The 20,077-nt window shown below is 46.1% G+C and overlaps 2 protein-coding genes across 2 annotated transcripts in view; both read right to left on the bottom strand.

Annotated features, from left to right (window-relative positions):
* Positions 1-1,957, bottom strand: part of LHX9 (LIM homeobox 9) — an 18,026-nt gene extending 16,069 nt beyond the window's left edge. Inside the window, exon 1 of the mRNA XM_004375324.3 lies at positions 1,910-1,957. Within this exon, the coding sequence (XP_004375381.1) occupies positions 1,910-1,937 (28 nt within the window). The 5' untranslated portion in view covers positions 1,938-1,957. The remainder of the gene's footprint in view (positions 1-1,909) is intronic.
* A 5,233-nt stretch (positions 1,958-7,190) lies between these two features.
* Positions 7,191-12,051, bottom strand: CUNH1orf53 (chromosome unknown C1orf53 homolog). The gene is made up of 3 exons (XM_004375326.2): positions 11,788-12,051; positions 8,676-8,777; positions 7,191-7,401 (listed from the first exon to the last, which is right to left on the bottom strand). The coding sequence occupies exons 1-3, from the start codon at positions 12,049-12,051 to the stop codon at positions 7,330-7,332; spliced, it is 438 nt and encodes a 145-aa protein (XP_004375383.1). The 3' UTR covers positions 7,191-7,329.
* Positions 12,052-20,077: the final 8,026 nt, after the last annotated feature.

Below are 20,077 nucleotides of genomic sequence, written 5' to 3' on the forward strand. Positions count from 1 at the left end.
AGCAGCCTGTGGAGACAGGAAGCACTCCTCCCTCTCCCAGCTCTGAATGGGCCTCGAGTGCTCTATAAAAGTTAGAGTGCTGGCTTTTTCAGTTCCTGGAGCCGAGCCCCCACCTCACTCAATGGGGCAGGTGCAAGAGGCGCTCCTCCACCTGAGACTGGGAGGAGAGGGTCTTGAGTCTCTCTCTGAACTCAAGGGCTCTGCTAGGAGCAATAGGGCAGACCTGTGGCCACGCGCTGCCCTCTCTCACAACTGGGCACACGAAATCCATTAAGCTCTCCTTTCTTTTTGCTTGCCACCCCCTTCCAGCTATCGTTGCCACTTTCAGGAAAGCAGGCAACTGGGTTCTATAGGGCAGAGGAGTTGAGACTGATGGTTTGGGGTCTTCGAAGGACAAAAAAAAAAAAAGTGGTACTCTCCTGGCCTACTCGGGGAAAGGGTCCAGAACTTGGGAACTACCTAAAGTGTAAGAGAGGAAAGGTAAGGGGCAGGGGGGGAGAGGATGTATGGCCTTGCCCAGAGGGCAGGGAAGGCTTTAGGCTTGAGAGAGGGGAAGGAACCAGCCAGCCTGCAGGAGTGCATACCGGAGAGCACAGGTGATTCAAGGTCTCTTTAGACCCGAATTTTGGAGATCATGACCCTATGCCCCCGGGTTTATCTTTAAAAGGGCGAGGTCGCCTTTCCTCCAGACCCTATTAAGCTGGTTGAAGAGCTCTGTGGTTCTGAAAAGTGCACCTCTCAGACCAGTGACCAGCTTTTGACAGTGTAATGAGCACCCCAGGGCTCCAGGGCCCGAGAGAAGTCAGCAGCGTCCTCGAGCTGGAAGCCACGCGCTCAGCGCGGCCTCTCCTGGCCCCGGATGCCACGGATGCGCTAGGTGGGAGGTGAGCGAATGGCCCGGAGGCACCTGGGTTTTTCTCTTGACAGTGCAGAGTGGAATTCTCTATGGGCAAACGTCCCCCCACCACGAAGTCGGTAGGACCAGAGCGGCAGGGCGCACTCCTGATTCGGTCCTGCCAGGCGGCCACCTTCGGGACCTGGGGCGAGTGGACGGAGCGGAGCTGGGACCTGGGGAGCTTGGCAGCAGCCGGGCTTCGGTAGGTGCCCGAGCCGCCCACCTTGCTCCCAGCTCCCCACGCTGAGCTCCCGGGCCGGGGACCTGCCGTTCCTTGCGCTGGGCGCCCACGCAAACCTTCCGCCCGCAGAGCCTCCCGCCGACTGCTTGCTCCCTTCAAACCCCTGCCCTCCAGGACCCAAGGCTGCTGTTATGAGGAAGTGGCCTCCGAGTCTAGACCACCGCGCTTCTGACCACGGAAGCTCTTTACCTGAGAGGTGCCGCGCCGCGGGCGCTCAGCTGCCCTGGGAATAAAGAGACCGTTGCGCTTCGCAGCTGACAAGATGAGCGCAGACACGGCCGCGCGGGCTTTGGATGGAACAAAAACATGTGAGGGAAGCCAACTTCCAGTGAAGCCCCACACGGGAGAGAAACGGCGGCTTTCTCCCCCACCCCACCCCATCCAGCAAGGAGACTCCCCCCCAGCAGCTCCCCGAAGGATCCGGGAGCGCGTCCCTCACGCCACGGGTTACCCGCGGCTCACGGGCTGGGTGGCCTCCGCCGGGCACCGCGGCCCCCGGGGCCTGAGGAAGGTCAAAGACATTCCGGAGAAAGGCAAAAGGAGAGAAGCGCAAGTTTCCGGAATCCTGGCAGGACACTCTAAAGGAGACTTTATTTTCGAGCCTAGGAAGCGCGGTATCGTTTTCAAGATAAACACACCCAACGAACGTTCCACCCAACGAAGGCGCGCACACGCATGCACACAGACACACACACACACACACACACATCATAGACACATCGGTCCATGAAAAAGGGTAGAGAAAATGGGAAGGAACCTGGCACATAGCTCACCTGCCTCGAGAGTGGTGTCCTTCAGCATCTTAGAGCACTGGGAGTTGGTCGCGCAGTAACAGGGGGGAACTGGCCGCACTGGCAGAGAAAAGTCGCGCGTCAGGAGGGCGGGGCGGCGCCTCCTCCGGCCCCGGGGTGCGCGGCCGCCCGGCTGCTCCAGCGGCGACCTTAGGTAGGGACGCGGCTTCCGGCGAGGCCCGAGCTTCTTCGGGGGACGCCTGAGACGCCCCTCGGGCGCCTAGCCGTCCCAGCGGACACCGAGGGCAGCAAACTGCTCGGATGAGGCATCCCCCATAGGGATCTTACCTTGAGGTTCAGATGTTCCCCCGCAAGAACCCGGTCCTCGGCGAGAGAGAGTGGGAGGCGGCGGCCAGAGGTGCAGGTCCCCGCGTCTCACCAAGGGTCCCCCTGTTAATCCAAATAGACAAATAACCGTTGGATGGAAATGAATATCTCTCTCTCCCTTTCTCTTCCCTTCTCCCTCTTTCTCTCGGTCGGAATTGACCTAAATCCCTCACCTCTGACCCGCAGCTCCTCCACCTGTCTTTTATTTTCTCTTTTTGCTTCCAGATGGGGAGGGTGAGGAGGAGGGGTGGGCAGAGAACACAGACGCGGGCCGGTGCCGGGAGACACGCTCGAAGCTGCGTTCGCCCTTCCGGTCTCTCAATAATCAGGGGAGGTGTTAATGGTGGACTGGGCTGTAAGTGAACCTCATAAAGCCTAGAGCATCTTGAGGCTCAAGTGCCGCGCGGGCGCTGGAGTCCCGCGGCGCGCCCTGGGCTCTCGGGCCCCCAGCCTGCCTTTGCTTCCCTGAGCCTGTACCTAAAGAAGCCGCCGCCAGCTGGTGCAGGCAAAGACGGTGAATGGGCGGGAGCTCCTGCCGGGAGCTGGGCTAAGCCATTGATTGCTCACCCGCTACATCCCCGCCTTCCCCTCCCCGTCCTGCCTTCACTCTGAGCGCTCCTGTGAGGGGCGTCACTTTGGGCGCAGTCTACACTCGAGGGCGCTCCACGGGCTGTCGGGTCAGCGCGGGGGTGCGGTGGGGGTGGGTTTGAGGGTGGCAATTAACCCTCTGGGAGAAAACCTCAAACCCTGGGAGACTCGCGTTCGCGGAGTCTCAGCCAGACGCCCGGGCCCCCGGGAGTGGGCGAGCGCCTAGTTACCTGGTCTTGGGTTCGCGAGGGGCTGCGTCACCCTGGCCACCCCGGGCGCAGTCAGGTCGCGGGGAAAGGAAGGGAGAGCCAGTAGCGGGCCCCCTGGCCAATGATTTGCCCCTTCCCCTACCGGGTGCGCCCGTCACTGTCGGGGAGGGGGCCCGGGACTTCTGGGAGGCTCCCGCACCGGTGGAGGGGAAGGGTGTGTGAGCAGCGAGACCGGCCGCTCCTGGGCGCCTCTTCCCGGGATGGCGCTGCCCTCTCCATCCCCCGGCGCCATCATTGCGGATCCCTGCGGCTGCGTGGGCAGAGGGCGCGGTGGGCTGCGGACACCGCGCGCCTCCGAGCGGCCTGCGACAGCTGAGCGGGGTTAGGCTGAGGGACTTGGGGCTGTGCCAGGGCGGTGGCCTCTCCTCCCCGCCCATCAAGCTCCGCCACACAGTTTGAGTGTTGGTCAGGAATCGACCAGGAGCTGCGGATCCAAGTCTGCAGGCTCCTGCTTTCCACGCCAAATCCTGGACTGCGGTTCAGAGAGCCCTGGGGTAGAGTCCTTTGCCAGCCAATCCCACCGGTTTACCTTTTAACCGCCCTGATCCTCGACTTTCCCCTTCCCATCCCGGCCTCTTTGGCCCCTTCTCACTTCGAGACCCCCACCCCACCCCCCAGTCTCGGTCCGTTTTAGCAGCGAGAGAAGGGACAAGCGTTCGGGTTCCATTTCTAAGCTTGTCAGTGAGGCCAAGAATGGGTGGACGGCAATCCGGCTTAAAAACGCTTGGGTCCTCTCACTTATCCCTGTCCCAAGTAGTGGTTTTTGAAACCTGTTTTGAATCATGAACGATCTGAGGTATTTGATAAAATCATGCATTAGACACACACAGACACACACACATATACACACAGTGGCGCGCGCGCACTGAAGCTCACACTGAAGCTCACACTTTAGAATAAAAATTTTGGGTGGGAGGATGCGGTCATCACGGATTTCCAAATGCCTCTACAGTTCTCGATTCCTGGGTTAACTCTCTACTTTATGCCCACAGTCCCAGGAGAGAGGAACGTGAGTATAGGGGTCTTGTGTCACTGAGCCCAACCTCGAAACCGTTTAGGTGGGCGAGGGTCATCCCAAAGCCAGAGGGGTGCTCCTCAGGCAGCAGGGCATCAAAGGTTCAAGGTAGGCTTGGTGTCCCAGGAACAACCCAAGGTGGCATGTTCTTCCCTAACCTTATCTCAAATATCAGGATCCCCACAGAGTCTTGCAAGAGGGTGCTGACCGCACCCCCCCACACACACACACATACACTTACATATCTTACCACTGACTTTCTTTTTCTTTTTTTCTGGGGGAAGGGGGATACATTTTAATGTTTTAGTGTAGTAAGAAAGAAGCACCACGTTTTAAACCCTGCACCATGGACAGACGTCCAATTCACAGACTCAAGCCATTGATCCAATGCAGAGAAGATGAAATGGCAGGTGTGACGAGGAGTGGAGTCGGAAGTTCTAGGCTGGCCAAGGGCTGTGTGGTACGGAGGCCATAAGCCAACCTCCATCTGTCTGGTAGCCAGCTCTCCTCTCCCATCCCCCAGCCTTGTCTGGAGACGAATTCTAGCCCCCCGCCGGCTTCTGGCGGTGGAACGGTGTGTGTGGAACAGACTTTGCGAACGCCCTAGAAGGGGCGCTGTGTTGGAACAAAGACCCACGCCAGGCCGGTAAGCGCCTCCTATTCCCGGTTCCCAAACACACCCAGTTTGGAACCCCAGGTTTTACTCAAAAAAAAAAAGGAAACGCAAACGAAAAAAAAGAAAAGCCCTTTCTTGCTCCCCATAATCGGAGGGGTGGGTGCGATTTCTGAAGAGAGGGAATTGTGAACCGTGATCCACCTGCCGCGAGGGCTGCAGGGTCCTTCTCCAGCGAAGGGAAGAGCCAACACCGCAGGATGCCGTCCTCCCTTGTCCCCACGTACCTGCCCCTCCAAGTTTCCCCAGTTCCCGCTGGGTGGTTCCGTGTTAGAAACTCTCCTTTGATTTATGGCGCCTTGGGACACGAGGAGACTCCAGAAATCTTTAAAGTTGAGCAGCACCGGAGTTGATGTATATTGGAAAGTCACCATTTCTTGGCATCCACATGTTTGTATATACTCACCCAATAAGAAACCCGGATTTTTACTTTACAATGTGTGAATACAATATAGCTTAAAGCTCTTGCAGCGAGGCCCATTTTTGTGCCCATATCGTGTTTAATGTGGGAGCGCCCGCCCCGCAGCCACCCCTGACGTGTAGTTCACACGCGTCTCTCCAGAACCACAGCGGAGAACTTCAGACCTCCGCCCCCGGGCTCCAGGTGCAGGAAAAAGTAAGGACGGACCCCTCCCCGCCCTCCCAGCCCCCAGTGGCTCCTTTGCGCACGGGCTGTTGCCAGCAAGGCTTGAAGTTCTGCCAGAAGAATCACAATCACCCCCACCCCCACCCCCACCCCCACCATAAGGGTTCTCCGTGATGGATGGCCGGGGTCCTTTTTTCCTGGGCCAGTTCCTACTGTAAGAAGCGCACTGGGAGGAGGAAAGGGCAGCCTTTAGGAATCCTAAGAGGCATTCCGCGAGCTATTTCCACTTGCCTAGGGACTCTCTCAAAACTGCCGGACACCCTGCGCCCACTTTCAGAGTGAGCTTCCTTTCCTCCTCCCCTGGTTTCTCCAGAAAGGTGGCCTTTTAACGCTCCCTCCCTTTTTTTTTTTTTTCTCTCTCCTTCCTCCTGGGTTTTTTTAAGAAAACACTATGCAGCTCCTGCCCAGAAAATAGCCTTGGTAACCTTCAAACCTAGTTGAAAACATGGAGCTAATGGGTTGATTCTTTTCCTAAAGACAGAACAGCAACTGGCTCACAGGGGTCTATAGCCTTTCTGGAAAGGCTAACTGCCCCCAGGATCACAATGCTAGCCTCCTCACTTACCTCCCTCCTCACAATAATTTCTGGGTAGGACAATACCAGGCCAGAGAGACTGCTCTTTTACATCCCAGGAGGCTGTTGACACCTCACAGACCCCACCAGCCGTTTGCTTAGGGCACCATGGTTAGAGCACCAGCAAAACGGAGGCACCAAAAATGCCCACAATTTTTGGAAACAGTTTTGTATTTGACATTTTTAAAAAACAGAAGCCACAATCAAGGGGAAAATTAGAAACTTACTTGACTTGTTTTCACTTATTTCAGGGTTTAGAAAGGCTTTTATTTTGAATTGAAGCCTTGAATTTTATTTAAAGGTAGGCAACGGGACGTTTTCACTGCTTAAGATCTCTGAAGCCTTTATTCCGGCTGCGGGCAGAGCCTGGGGCAGATCCCTGAGGTGTTCAGAACTGCAGGATTCCACTGGGGGAAAATGCTCTGGGCAAAGACAGCCTTCCAAGTGGGCAGCGGCCTTGTTTTACTGCACAACTTCTACTGGCAAGGGAAGGGTTCGCTGGGTGGAACAGCTGTCCCTGGGGACTGCCATCCTCAGAAGGAAGCAGAGAAGAAGGTGTGGAAAGAACAGTTCTGGTAAGCTCCTGACCTGGGCTGGAGACGGATGCCCAGGGCAACACCGCAATGAATTGAGTAGGTGTGACATTAACAAGACACTGCAAGACAGATTTAACTGGGAAGTACCACAATAAATGGAGGAGGGAAAGGTGGGGGAGAGAAGGAAGAGTGGTCTACACCAGGCATCTTCACCAGCCTGAGTGATTTAGTCAGAATGATTTAAAGTTTTTATTGGGAGAACAGATGGAAGATGAGAACATTTCTTGACGCAGGATGGCACTGCTTGGGCACTCATATGCTACACAATATAGCATTATATCAATCTCTATATAGCTCAAGATATAAATAAAATGAAGAATGTATTCAAACTCTTCTAGTTGCCAGCAACCTCCCCTGGATAGATAACACTGGTGAGAGAACTGTAGGAGAATTTGAAGCTATAAGAAACATTAAGAGCTACTAATGTGACCTGAATGCTACTATTTATTTAACGGGACAGGCATTATTTTCTTTCTTCAACATATGTGTCTGATAATGAAGCACAAAAGAAAAGGAAATAACTATCAATGTGCCACTTTAGAAACACGCAAACACTTGCTAGCTCTTTTTATTTTATTGATGTTCTTTTAACATACGCATTTAAGATTAAACGGATGCTTAAGTATTAACAACTTGGACAGCAGTTCTGGATGAGGGTTTTAAGTTTTAAAAATACAGGTTGAATTATATGGAGAGGAGAGATGAAATTTGTTGTCAAACATAAAAATATGAATTGAATTGCTTCTTTTTAGATGGATCTTTAACATTGACTTGACCATATGGGCACTGCAGAAGAAATAAAACAAATTATTATTGAATTATTAAACAATCACCTTGAAAAAGTCTACTACTACTCATGGTGAAGAAAGAGAATCTTAATAATGTTATACAGATCATTTGATCTACAGAGTCCTTCAGACCCAGAGGAGAATAATGGCAACCTCGGGCAAATGGTCCTCATTAGGGTTCAAGAACCACTTCCTAAATGCATACTTCCAACTTCAAGTATTTTACTGTCAAAAACCCACCCTTAGAAAATCCCCAAGTCCTCAATTTACACAAAGCTCTTATGTATTTGATTAGAAACAGCTAATGGCACAGGTAAGAACATACACAACAATGAAGGCTTATGTTTTTTCAGTACTGCCTACAGTTGATAAATGTATTTAGTGTCAATTCCTTAACCATAAAGTGGGTCAGTTAAAGGAGACAACAATCTTCTCCTTGCCCAAAACACGCTTTCTTGTTCATGACTGATTCTTAGAACCGTGATACCTTTTCATAGATGCCTTTACAAAAAGGTAGTCACTGTTATCCACAGAAGCAAGAATATGAATTATTCTCATCTAAACAAAGTGCTCTTTAAACAGAGGTTGTTGTATGTTTATAATTTTATCCCTATAACCATTTTCCTTACCACTATGCCTTAAAAAAGTAACAGTTAAGAATCTTTTCCCATTAATTCTTTGCTCAAAATAGGCAAGGATTAGTTAATTCATCTTTATTAATGAATACAGAGACATGTATATTGAAATAGACATTTTAGGAAATGTACAGCATTAATTTTGGAATAATCTAGTTTCACAGTTATTTTAAAGACAGACTAGAAAAGAGTAAAAGAAAGACAGAGATAAGAAAAGAAAATCATTATTATCTAAAGGACACCCATCTCTCAATGCTCGGCAAATTTCAGCTGACAATGAAGAAAATACTTTCTGGGATCTAGTTTGCAACACTGTGGATTTCTTTTCCTGCCCTCTTTGTGCTTTGCCTAGTGAAACCTCATGAAAAGTTTCCTGGTAATAAGGAGCGCCCATGAATTTCAAATCACAGTATTTCCAGGAACTGATGCCCACAGTGAAATGTTACAAAATTCCATTAACTTTAAAGGTCCTATGTTGGCCCGAAGGACTTCATTGTCCTTGGCTAAACTAGCTTGTGAAAAGTGCACTCCAGGTCTATTTAGCTTTTTTATTTGACTTGTTTTTCAAATAATAGGTATTTACGAACTTAGAGAAGCACCGCAAGCTGCTGCTGTAATGCGAGAATTTGCTACTCACGTGTCTGCAGGCTGAGCCACAGCATTCACCTCTCTGCAAGTGGGCGAGCTGCGTGAACACCACAAAGCCAGTAGCTGGATCCACATAGTTTAACTGGCCAGCCTGAAGGGTAATAAAATGAAACCATTCATTAATCTCAATACTCATCATATCTCCTCACTGTAATGTCTACTCATAAAATACCATAAATGTTGTTTTAAAAAGTATTAAACTTCTTCCCTGCAATTTTAGCGGCCCTTGCAATTAAAGATTGAATGCATTCCGACTACGCACGATCCAACTTTATATGACATAAGGAGAAAACATACAGTTTGAGAAAAATGAGAAGCTGATGGAAAAACAAGAACTCTTCTATACCCAATAACTACGTAGCCACTGCTCTGGTATTTTTCATTCAGTTTCTAGGTAACAAGCTTAATAACAGGCGACTTACATGATTTTAAGAGCTTAAGAGGCTGAAAAGGAACTTTCACTCAGAAGTTGCAGTTGTAATTTCAGTACTTTAAATATGTGGATAATAATTTAAACTTACAGAAAACGTGCTAATCAAAACAACAGTCCTTATAGAAAAAGTATTACTTCTGGTATTGTTGAACACTTTTCTTTATATCCATTGCACATTTTACACTACTTTCTTTCTTTTTTTTTTTTTTGGAGTGTTGTTGGTTCTGTTTTTAAGCAAAAAAAAAAAAAAAGTATTGTTTTAACATACTAACACTCACTGGTTTCACAAGTTTGATCAAAAGCAACTTTCACAACATCAGTTCAGATTATCAAGGAAACATACTCTACCTACATTAAAAAAAAAAAAGCGTCCAAGTACTCTGTGTGAAGGTATAAATAAATACTCAACCTCCTCTGTTGTAGAGTTGGGCTATGTGGGTAATGTTACTTAGCCTTGAGTTTTTGTAGAGAAACTTTCTCCTAGGCCTTTTACATCACGGTTCACGCAGTGGTTAAGTGCATCACTAAGGTGCACTTTTCATGTAAATACACGTGTATAGAGCCTGTCATTTAAATACAGGTGGAATTTGCATGTCTTCTGATACACATTTTTGTATGTGCCAGGAACAACTTCTTGGGGCTGTCTTTTTTAATGGCTCAATATTTTATTCTGGTTGAGGGCTTAACCTTCTATGCTTCGTGAATAAAGTGTGGGGCAAAAGTATAGATACAAGTTCAAGTCTAGGTCCACTCTAAGGCATTCCAGCAAAAGCAAACCACGGCAGCAGAAATCCAGCAAGCAAGTCCCAAGGCTGGTCTAAGGAGCCCCACAAATCCTTTGGGATCACAGAAGCCGATTACGTGAAACCGGGAGCATTAAAAACACCACTTTAGAATGACCGATTGTTCAGACTTCATTTCTTTATTTACAAAGCCCGTGTTTGGAACTTGGAAGAAAAACAAAAACAAACACTGGGAGCTCTGTAGCTGCTTTCTTTTCACTTTACATAGCTTCTGGGAGTCTTCTGAGGGTAATTATCTGGCAACCAGGGAGCCGAACAGATCGCTCCTGCGCTTGCGCCTGCGCTCCGGCTTTCCGAGTTGATGGAGCACCTCTGAGCTTGTTGGCGGCCCACACAAACTTAATTTGTCCTCAGTAAATGAGCCTCGCGTAATGGTGGCAGCAAAGACGTGCAAGAGCGCTGACAGTTTGACTGGAGAGCAAGATGTTCAGTGATGCACATCAGCACCAGGGAGAAAGGTAAGAGTGCGATTTGCCTCCAGGCGTGGGAGAAGGGCCATTGTGAGGAGTCTGATTTGTTGAAAAAGAAAAATAAGCATGTTATTGGGTTTACTTAGGGTCTCCTGGACAGTCATGTAACCCGTGATGCTGACATTGATGAAACCACTGCGGACTCTGAGTGAGAAGAAAGTTCCTTTCCTTTCCCAGCCTGGCTGAACCTGTCCTTACATGCCACTGGTGTTGGCTCCCAAAACACAGAAACTGTCTGCTTATATCCAGAGTCAAACGTGAAGTATGGAAATTAATTGCACATGCCATTTTTTAAAAAGGAGAGTATAAACAAGAGCAATAGAAAGCTGCCAGTCATTTCCTGATGAAGCTTTATTCTCCTAAGAACTAGAATGGATCAGACAGTGGATTCTCAGGGCCTACTGTTAATGAAAAATAAGTCGACATTAGCTAACCTCCAAGGTTTTCTTCTCTACCCCTCCGGCTCAAGCCACACCAGGTAACACTAGTCCTCAAGTACTGGTTACACACACACACACACACACACACACACACCCCCACACCCCTTATCAAATAGGTTAATTTCATATCGGTTTTGTATCTCTATTATTGAATTTACTTATTCTCTGTGCGTCGCGTTTTCTTTTGTGAAGGTAATACAAATAAAAATACGCTACCTTTAAACTAAGGTGGGCTGGGGTGTTAGAAACTATGAAGGGATATGTAAGTTTAGATATTGGCGCTAAACAATTGTCAAATCCGCAAAACATTAGAAAACATAGTTCGATCGTGTCTGCGAAAACGTAAACACCTGATCAGTTTCCCTTGTAATTGTGATCCGTTGAGTGGACAGGAAAAGAAGAAAGGATGGAAAGCAAAAAATAAAATGAATTTGACAGTGGTTTATGAATTTGACAATTTTTGTTCATGGTGAAATCAGAGGATGGCAAAATGTTTAACTTATACTTCAAATAAACACGCAACACATTTTTCCTGAGACATCTCGACTGCTGCTCCTTCCGCTCCATCAGTTCTTTAACCACTCCCACCAAACACACGCACACTGGAGTGAAGAGGGGTCCCGTCCTGTGGCCGGGGTTTAGCTCAGAAGCTCATCTGAAACGAGGCACCCTCAGGACAGATAACCGGTAACTTATGCGTCGACGGCAAGGGGTTTTTGGGTTTTTTCCCCCTCTGGAATACGATACTATGGCCAGTTTCCAAGTGAAATGGTCGGAGCGGGAAGTTGGACGAGCGTGTCAGAGGCGAGAGGCAGGACTGAGCCAGGGCCCGCAACCTTCCCCTCTGCTGTGCGGCCTCCGGGCCCCGGGGCGGCCGAACACGCGCAGGCGCACTGACCCTGACTGCTAGCCTCGCGGCGAGGGGCGGGGTGGGGCGGGCAGGAGGGGGCCTCACCGCGCAGGCGGCCGCGTGCAGCTCCGCGATCTGCCGCTCCGCCGCCGTTAACTCTTCTCTCGCCGGGCGCCTCGCCGCCCCTTCCGGCCTGCACTGCGAGTGGCGCCCGGAGCCGCCGCGGTCTCCTTCGGAAGCGGAGCGCAGCGTTAAGCTGAAGTGTTGGCGGCACCCTGCTCCGACACAGAGTGGTTTTGGTGGCAGGGCGGCAGGAGGTTGCTTCGCGAGCGCGGCGCCCGCCAACGCCGAAATCTGCCTGGCCGCCATGGCCGCCGCGGGCCTGTGGGAGGCGGAGCGCCCAGCGCTGGGCCCGGCGGGTGGCGGAGGCGCCTGGGCGCGGCGCTTGGGCCCGGAGCTGCGCGCGTCCTGTTCAGCAGGAGCCGGGGCCTCGGGCCGCGTCGGAGGCGCGGGGCCGGTCGGTGAGGAGCGCACCGCCAGGGCCTTCCGCACCCGTCACTGCGCCCCTCCGCCGAAATGAAATGGACTTTAGGGTGGCTGGCGACCCAGAGAAATCCCTGTCGAAGCTGGGATTGCGCCATGGGAATGCAGGAACGGGAAAGACAGTGACATTTCCATATATGTGGGCCTGAATTCTAAAGCGATTCCATTTTTCTTCTGAGCTGAAGGGTGGATGTTTTTTCTCATCAAACTGGGCTTGAGATCATTCAGCATAACGGCCACAACTGTTAGGATGCCAGGAAATGATCAAAATACCCGAGGTGTATTAAAAACTAGCTCGGGCCTATCCAAAAAAAGACACTATTTTCAGGTAGGGTGTCCTAGGAATAAAGTTGGAAGTGGAGCCTCCTGACTGGGCTCTTGACCCAGCCTAAAAGGAAGACCAAAAGTAATACCACACACTGAATAAGACAAAAAAAAAAAAAAACCGCTGTTACCACGTTGTTAAATATTTGCAGAATCCAAACTAAAATCATTGTCTGAAAGATGAAAGTTCTCCTGATATTCCACAAAAATTGAATATAAGAAAATTACCATTAACTCAGGAGGTAATTTCAGATGTTAGAATTAACACACCCCCTTCTCTGGTTTTTGGAAAAGGAGGGGTGTAGCGTAGCAATTTTGTTAGTGTTCTTCAGTACTGTAAAGGGCAGGAATTCATCCCTGAGGGCAAGAGTAGACTTTTCATTTGTACAGAAGGGCGACATAAGCCGTCATAGAACTTCACCTTCTTTTTGGTATTTGTATTTACCATGCAACATGAATGTATTTTGATTTTTTTAGTAGAATACTTCCTGGAACGTAAACAGCTGATTGACAAAACCCTATGCGTCCATTATAAATCTCATGGTGAATTAACTGGGATTCCAGTATCTTGTTATTTAGTGCTGCTGTAACAGAAGTAATACAAGTGGATGGCTTTAACAAATTTATTCTCTCACAGTCTAGGAGGCTGGAAGTCTGAATTCAGGGCGCCAGCTCTACGGGAAGGCTTTCTCTATAGGGTATGGGGGAAGGTCCACTGTCATTAATCTTCCCCAAATCTAGGAGCTTCTCAGTACAGGGACCCAGGTCCAAAGGATGAGCTCCACTCCTGGTGCTTCTTTCTTGGTGGCATGAGGTCCCTCTCCTCTCTGCTCTATTCTCTGTTTTATATCTCAAAAGAGATTGACTCAAAATACAACCTAATCCTGTAGATTGAGCCCTGCCTCATTAACATAACTGCCTCTAATCCTGCCTCATTGACATAATAGAGATTAGAATTTACAACACATAGGATAATCACATCAGATCACAAAATGGTGGACAATCACCCAATACTGGGGATCATGGCCTAGCCAAGTGGATGCACATTTTCGGGGGACAGAATTCAATTCACAGCACCCAGTTTGCAAATCTGTTTCCTTTGTGTTGGAATAATAAATTTGCTATCAAAATCTGAAGACTGCTCTGTGATCTGAGAAGAGTTTAAACCCTGGAAGGCTAAGGAGAGACCCTAGGGAAAGCTATAGAATGCTGGAACCAAATTTAAAATCACCAAAAGTAAGCAACTATGAAAAAAAAAAAAAAAAAGAATTCACCATAAATAATTTTTTAAAATCAAGATATCAAATTAAGAAAATAGAGCTTCAGACTTATTGCAGTGTTTTTAAAAATTGAAGAGCACAACCACAATTCAAAAAATGGAACAGACTAGGCCAGATTCAAATAGAAAATGCATACAGCCATCTTATTAGGAAGCGTGAGTATTGTTACAGGAAACTTGTTGGGATGTATAGGGATGTGTGACCATAAAGGGATTGAAGAAGAGACGTCTTTGTGTTGATGAATAATTCTGTATCTTGATCTTGGTGGTAGTTATACAAATATACGCATAGAACTGTATACACACATTGTTCCAATGTAAAATTCCTGGATTTGACATTGTACCCAAACTATATAAAATGTAACAATTGGGAGAAATTGAGTGATGGTTATATGGAACCTCTCTATACCATCATTGCAACTTTTATAATCATATAAAATATAATTATTTCAAAATTTAAAAGATAGTAGTTTAAAAAATTGATGCAAAAATGATTTTCAGATCTGTGTTAAGACAGATCACTAAATTAACTAGAACTTTCCCTAAGGAGACCTGGTGGCACAGTGATTAAAGCAATTGACTGCTAACTGAAAGTTCAGGGGTTTGAAACCACCAGTGGCTCTGAGGGACTTCCATAGAGATTTACAGCTTTGCAAACCCTCTGGGGCCACTGTGAGTCACAATTGACTCAATGGCAGTGCATTTGGGGTTTTTTTGTTTTGTTTTGTTTTTTGTTTTTTTGATTTTCTTTCCCTATCCCCTCCATTCTCAGGTTTAAAAATCATCTTCGTTGGTGAAAGCCTGTTGACTTTTAGGCTAAGGAAGCTGTTTTGTACTATTCACGTGTTATCTATGTGTGCATTCTTACAGATTTTTTTTTTACAGTATAATCAAAGATGAAAATTTTTATAATTAAAAGAGATGAAGAGGTATCCTAATACTAGTAATTTCCAATTATGTGATAATTTCATAATTGACCTCCTTCTTCAATTTTCATTTGTTCTTCAATACTTTAGAGTCAGTGTCATTTCACATCAAGTAACTTTCATTCGTTGTGTCTCTTGTTTTAAAAAGCCTCCTCCTTATTCTAGTATGAGCTCATTTCTTCTCAGATTCTATTCACTATATTCATGTAGTGGACAAAACTACATGAAAGTTGGAGCACTAAGACCCTCCTTTAAATGATAGACTGTTAACTCCTCACCTTATTTACAAAGCACTTACATCTAGATTTGCTCTAGGAAGTACTGTTTGTGCGACATCTTTATATGTAGCATTGTATTGGATATATTTTATAGCTTTGCCTATCATTTGGGATGTTGATCTTGATATTGAAAATGCTTGTTATTTTGGGGGGTGAGGGCAAAGTTCAGAGAAATGTATTCCCGTAGGTTTCATTTCCACCACCTGTCCGTCGGTTTGTCATACTGTGGTGGCTTGTGTGTTGCTGTGATGCTGGAAGCTATGGCACCTGTATATCAAATGCCAGCAAGGTCTCCCATGGTGGACAGGTTTCAGTGGAGCTTCCAGACTAAGACAGACTAGGAAGAAGGACCTGGCAGTCTACTTCTGAAAAATTGGCCAGTGAGAACCTTATGAATAGTACTGGAACATTATTTCATATACTGCCAGAGATGAGCCCCTCAGGTTGGAAGGCACTCAAAATACGACTGGAGAGGAGCTGCTTCCTCAAAGTAGAGTCAGCCTTAATGGCACGATTCAAAATGAGAAGAAACAGCTGCAAACATCCACTAATAATCAGAACATGGAAGGTACGAAGTATGCATCTTGGAAAACTGGAAGTCATCAAAAATGAAGTCGGACACAGAGATCAATATCCTAGGCATTAGTGAGCTGAAATGGACTGGTATTAGCCATTTTTAATTGGACAATCAAATGGTCTACTATGTTAGAATAACAAATTGAAGAGGAGTGATGTCATATTCATTGTCAAAAAGAACATTTCAAGATCTATCCTGAAGTACGGTGCTGTCAGTGATAGGATAGTATCCATACAGCTACAAGGAAGACCACTTAATACAACTATTATTCAAATATACCCACCAACTACCAATGCCAAAGAAGAGGAATTTGAAGATTTTTACCAACTTCTGCAGTGTGAAATTGGTCAAACATGCAGTCAAGATACACTGATAATTACTGCTGATTGTATTGTCAAAGTTGGAAACGAAGAAGGATTGGTATTTGGAAAATATGGCCTTGGTGATAGAAACAATGCCGGAGATCATGTGATAGAATTTTGTAAGACCAATGACTTATTCATTGCAAAAACCTTTTTTCAACAACATAAATGGCGACTATACACATGGACCTCACAGGATGAAAAATGCAGGAATAAAATTCACTACAAATGTAGAAAGAGACAATGGAGAACCTCAATATCATCAGTCAGAACAAGGCCAGGGGCCAGCTGTGAAACAGACCATCAATTGCTCATATGCAAGCTCAAGTTGAAGATGAAGAAAATTAAAACAAGTCCACAAGAACCAACATATGACCTTGAGTGTATCCCACTTGAATTTAGACACCATCTCAAGAGTAGATTTGACACATGGAACACTAATGACTGAACACCAGATGAGTTGTGGAATGACATCAAGAACATCACACATGAAGAAAGCAAAAGGTCGTTAAAAAGACAGGAAAGAAAGAAAAGACCAAAATGGCTGTCAGAAGAGACTCTGAAACATGCTCTTGAAAGTAGAGCAGCTAACACAAATGGAAGAAATGATAAAAGCTGAACAAGAAGATTTCAAAGGGTGGCTCAAGATGACAAAGTAAAGTATTATGATGAAATGTGCAAAGACCTGGAGTTACAAAACCAAAAGAGAAGAACACACTCGGCATTTCTCAAGCTGAAAGAGCTGAAGAAAAAATTCAAGCCTCCAGTTACAATTTTGAAGGATTCTATGGGCAAAATATTGAACGATACAGGAAGCATCAAAAGAATATGGAAGGAATACACAGAGTCACTGTACCAAAAAGAATTGGTCAACATTCAGCCATTTCAGGAAGAAGCATATGATCAAGAACTGATGGTATTGAAGGAAGAAGTCCAAGCTTCACTGAAGGAATTGGCGAAAAACAAGCCTCCAGGAATTAAAGGAATACCAACTGAGATGTTTCTATAAACGGATGCAGCACTGGAGATGCTCACTCATCTATGCCAAGAAATTTGGAAGACAGCTACCTGGCCAACTGACTGGAAGAGATCTATATTTGTGCCCATTCCAAAGAAAGGTGATCCAACAGAATGTGGAAATTATGGAATAACATCATTAATATCACATGCAAGTAAAATTTTGCTGAAGGTAATTCAAAAGTGGTTGCAGCAGTACATCAACAGGGAACTGCCAGAAATTCAAGCCAGATTTAGAAGTGGACACGGAACCGGGGATATCATTGCTGATGTCAGATGGATCCTGGCTGAAAGCAGAGAATACCAGAAAGATGTTTACCTGTGTTTTATTGACTATGCAAATACATTTCAACTGTGTGGATCATAACAAATTATGGATAACATTGTGAAGAATGGGAATTCCAGAACGCTTCATCATAGTCATGGGGAACCTGTACATAGACCAAGAGGCAGTCGTTCGAACAGAATAAGGGGAAACTGCATGGTTTAAAATCAGGAACGGTGTGCGTCAGGGTTGTATTCTTTCACCATACTTATGCAACCTGTATGCTGAGCAAATAATCCAAAAAGCTGGACTATGTGAAGAAGAATGAGGGAGGCATCAGGATTGGAGGAAGACTCATTAACAACCTGCGATATGCAGATACACAACCTTGCTTGCTGAAAATGAAGAAAACTTGAAGCACTGATGAAGATCAAAGACTACAACCTTCAGTATGGATTATACCCCAACATAAAGAAAACAAAAATTCTCACAACTGGACCAATAAGCAACATCATGATAAAGGAGAAAATATTGAAGTTGTCAAGAGTTTTATTTTACTTGGATCACAGTCAATGTGCTTGGAAGCAGCAGTGAAGAATCAGTGTATTGCATTGGGCAAATCTGCTGCAAAAGACCTCTTTGAAGTGTTAAAACTCAAAGATGTCACTATGAGGACTAACGTGTGCCTGACCAAGCCATGCTATTTTCAGTCACCTAATATGCACGTGAAAACTGGATAATGAATAAGGAAGACCAAAGAATCGATGCCTTTGAATTATGGTGTTGGCAAAGAATATTGAATATACCATGAACTGCCAAAATAACAAACAAATCTGTCTTGGAAGAAGTACAACCAGAGTGCTTCTTGGAAGTGAGGATGACAATGCTTTGTCTCACATACTTTGGACATGTTATCAGGAGGGACCAGTCCCTGAAGAAGGACATCATGCTTGGTAAGGAAGAGGATCAGTGAGACAGAGGAAGACCCTCGATGAGATGGATTGATACAGTGGCTGTATTGATACAATGGGCCTCAAACATAGCAACAATTGTGAGGATAGTGCAGGGCTGGGCAATGTTTCGTTCTGTTGTACATAGGGTCGCTATGAGTCAGAACTAACTCAATGGCACCTAATAATAACAACAAAAGATTTCATTTCATTAATTTTTAAATTAGTATGTTAGGCCTACTCTCTAGGTTGCAAGATTATAAATAAAAGGAATTTGCTCACATAACCATGAAGTATGACTTGATTCAGGCTCCATGATGTGACCAGGGATCAAGTCTTTTCATCTTTCTGCATTGTCTCTTCAGTGATGATTCCTTTTTTTTCTTTTAAATTTTTTTCTTTTTCTAAAGATAATATTTATTGCTTTTCTGATGGAGGTTTACCCAGCGAAGTTGGTTCCTATTTGACAATCTCTACACAAATTGTTCAGTGACATTAGTTACATTTTTCACAAAATGTCAACATTCTCTTTAATTTGTCTGGTTGTTCCATTTCTAGTACTCTAGTTTTCTTGCCCCCTTATCTTCTCATCTTTGCTTTAGAGTAATTGTTGACGTTTTGGTCTCATATAGATTGTTTTTTAATGGAGCACCATTCTCACTGGTAATATCTTTTATTTTGTGTGCCAATCTATTATTTCATTGAAAGGTGACCTCAGGGGATAGTTTTGGTTCAAGGTTTAAAGAGTGTCCCAGGGTGATAGTCTCAGGGAATCCTCTATTCTCAACTGATTCAGTAAGTTTGGACTTTTTAAGAATTTGAGTTCTGTTCTGTGTTTTTCTCCTAATCTGTCAGGGTCCTTCTATTGTGGCTCTTACCAGAATGGCAGATGGTTGTAGCTGGGCACCATCTAGTTCTTCTGGTCTCAGGGTAGATGAGGCAGTGGCTCTTGTAGGCTATTAACCCTGCAGACTAATTTCTTCTCCGAAACTTTAGTGCTGATTTCTATTTGAAGGAGTTTCTTTTCTCTTTGGTGAAAGATGGCTGCTAACAGATCCTGGGGCTTCATCCTTTTTCATCCTTGTCCAGCTGAAAAGAGTCTTGTTATGAAGCTCTAGAATAAGAAGTCTCCCCCCGCTCCAGAAGTCCTAACAGCCATCTCTTTATCTTGTGTCCATTCTTGAGCTAATCTTTAAGAGTATAGGTTATACTTAAGCCAATCAGGGCCTATCCCAGGAACTGCCTATGAGGCAACTCCACCCAAACTCAGGGCTGAGAATGGTCCATAGGAATGGTGGGGGCACAATTAACAAATGTTCACTACAGTGTGACTTGAAAAAGCAAAATAAATTCCACATGTCCACTCAGCCCTTTTGGTATTTAGCATTTAAATGTTTATCATTAAAAATTTTCATTGTAGGTCATGGAAGCTCCATAAATACATCCAAACTCCCTGAGGGACTGAATTGCTGGGCGGAGGACTGTGGGGACCATGGTCTCAGGGAACACCTAGCTCAATTGGCATAACATAGTTTATAAAGACAGTGTTCTACATTCTACCTTGGTGAGTAGCATCTGGGGTCTTGAAAGCCTGTGAGCAGCCATCTAAGATACTCCACTGCTCTCAGCCCTTCAGGAGCAAAGGAGAATGAAGAGAACAGGATACAAGAAAAAGATTAGTCCAAAGGACTAATGGACCACAGCTACCAAGGCCTCTTAACAGACTGAGTCCAATACAGCTAGATGGTGCCCGGCTACCACCACTGACTGCTCTGACCAGGATCACATCAGAGGGTTCTGGACAGAGCTGGAGAAGGATGTAGAACAAAATTCTAACACAGAAAAAAAAAGACCAGATTTACTGGCCTGACAGA

The sequence above is a fragment of the Trichechus manatus genome, unplaced genomic scaffold (assembly GCF_000243295.1).
Source record: "Trichechus manatus latirostris isolate Lorelei unplaced genomic scaffold, TriManLat1.0 scaffold00035, whole genome shotgun sequence".
NCBI classification, from domain to species: Eukaryota; Metazoa; Chordata; class Mammalia; order Sirenia; family Trichechidae; genus Trichechus; species Trichechus manatus.

Bases quoted from the DNA above. Each gene is read 5' to 3' on its own strand.
- CUNH1orf53 (XM_004375326.2), bottom strand. From the start codon at position 12,051: ATGGCGGCCAGGCAGATTTCGGCGTTGGCGGGCGCCGCGCTCGCGAAG. The intron at 8,778-11,787 runs GTGAGGCCCCCT...ATTACCCTTCAG, and splicing joins TGCACGCGGCCGCCTGCGCG to GCTGGCCAGTTAAACTATGT. The intron at 7,402-8,675 runs GTGAGTAGCAAA...TTTCTTCTGCAG, and splicing joins GTGGCTCAGCCTGCAGACAC to TGCCCATATGGTCAAGTCAA.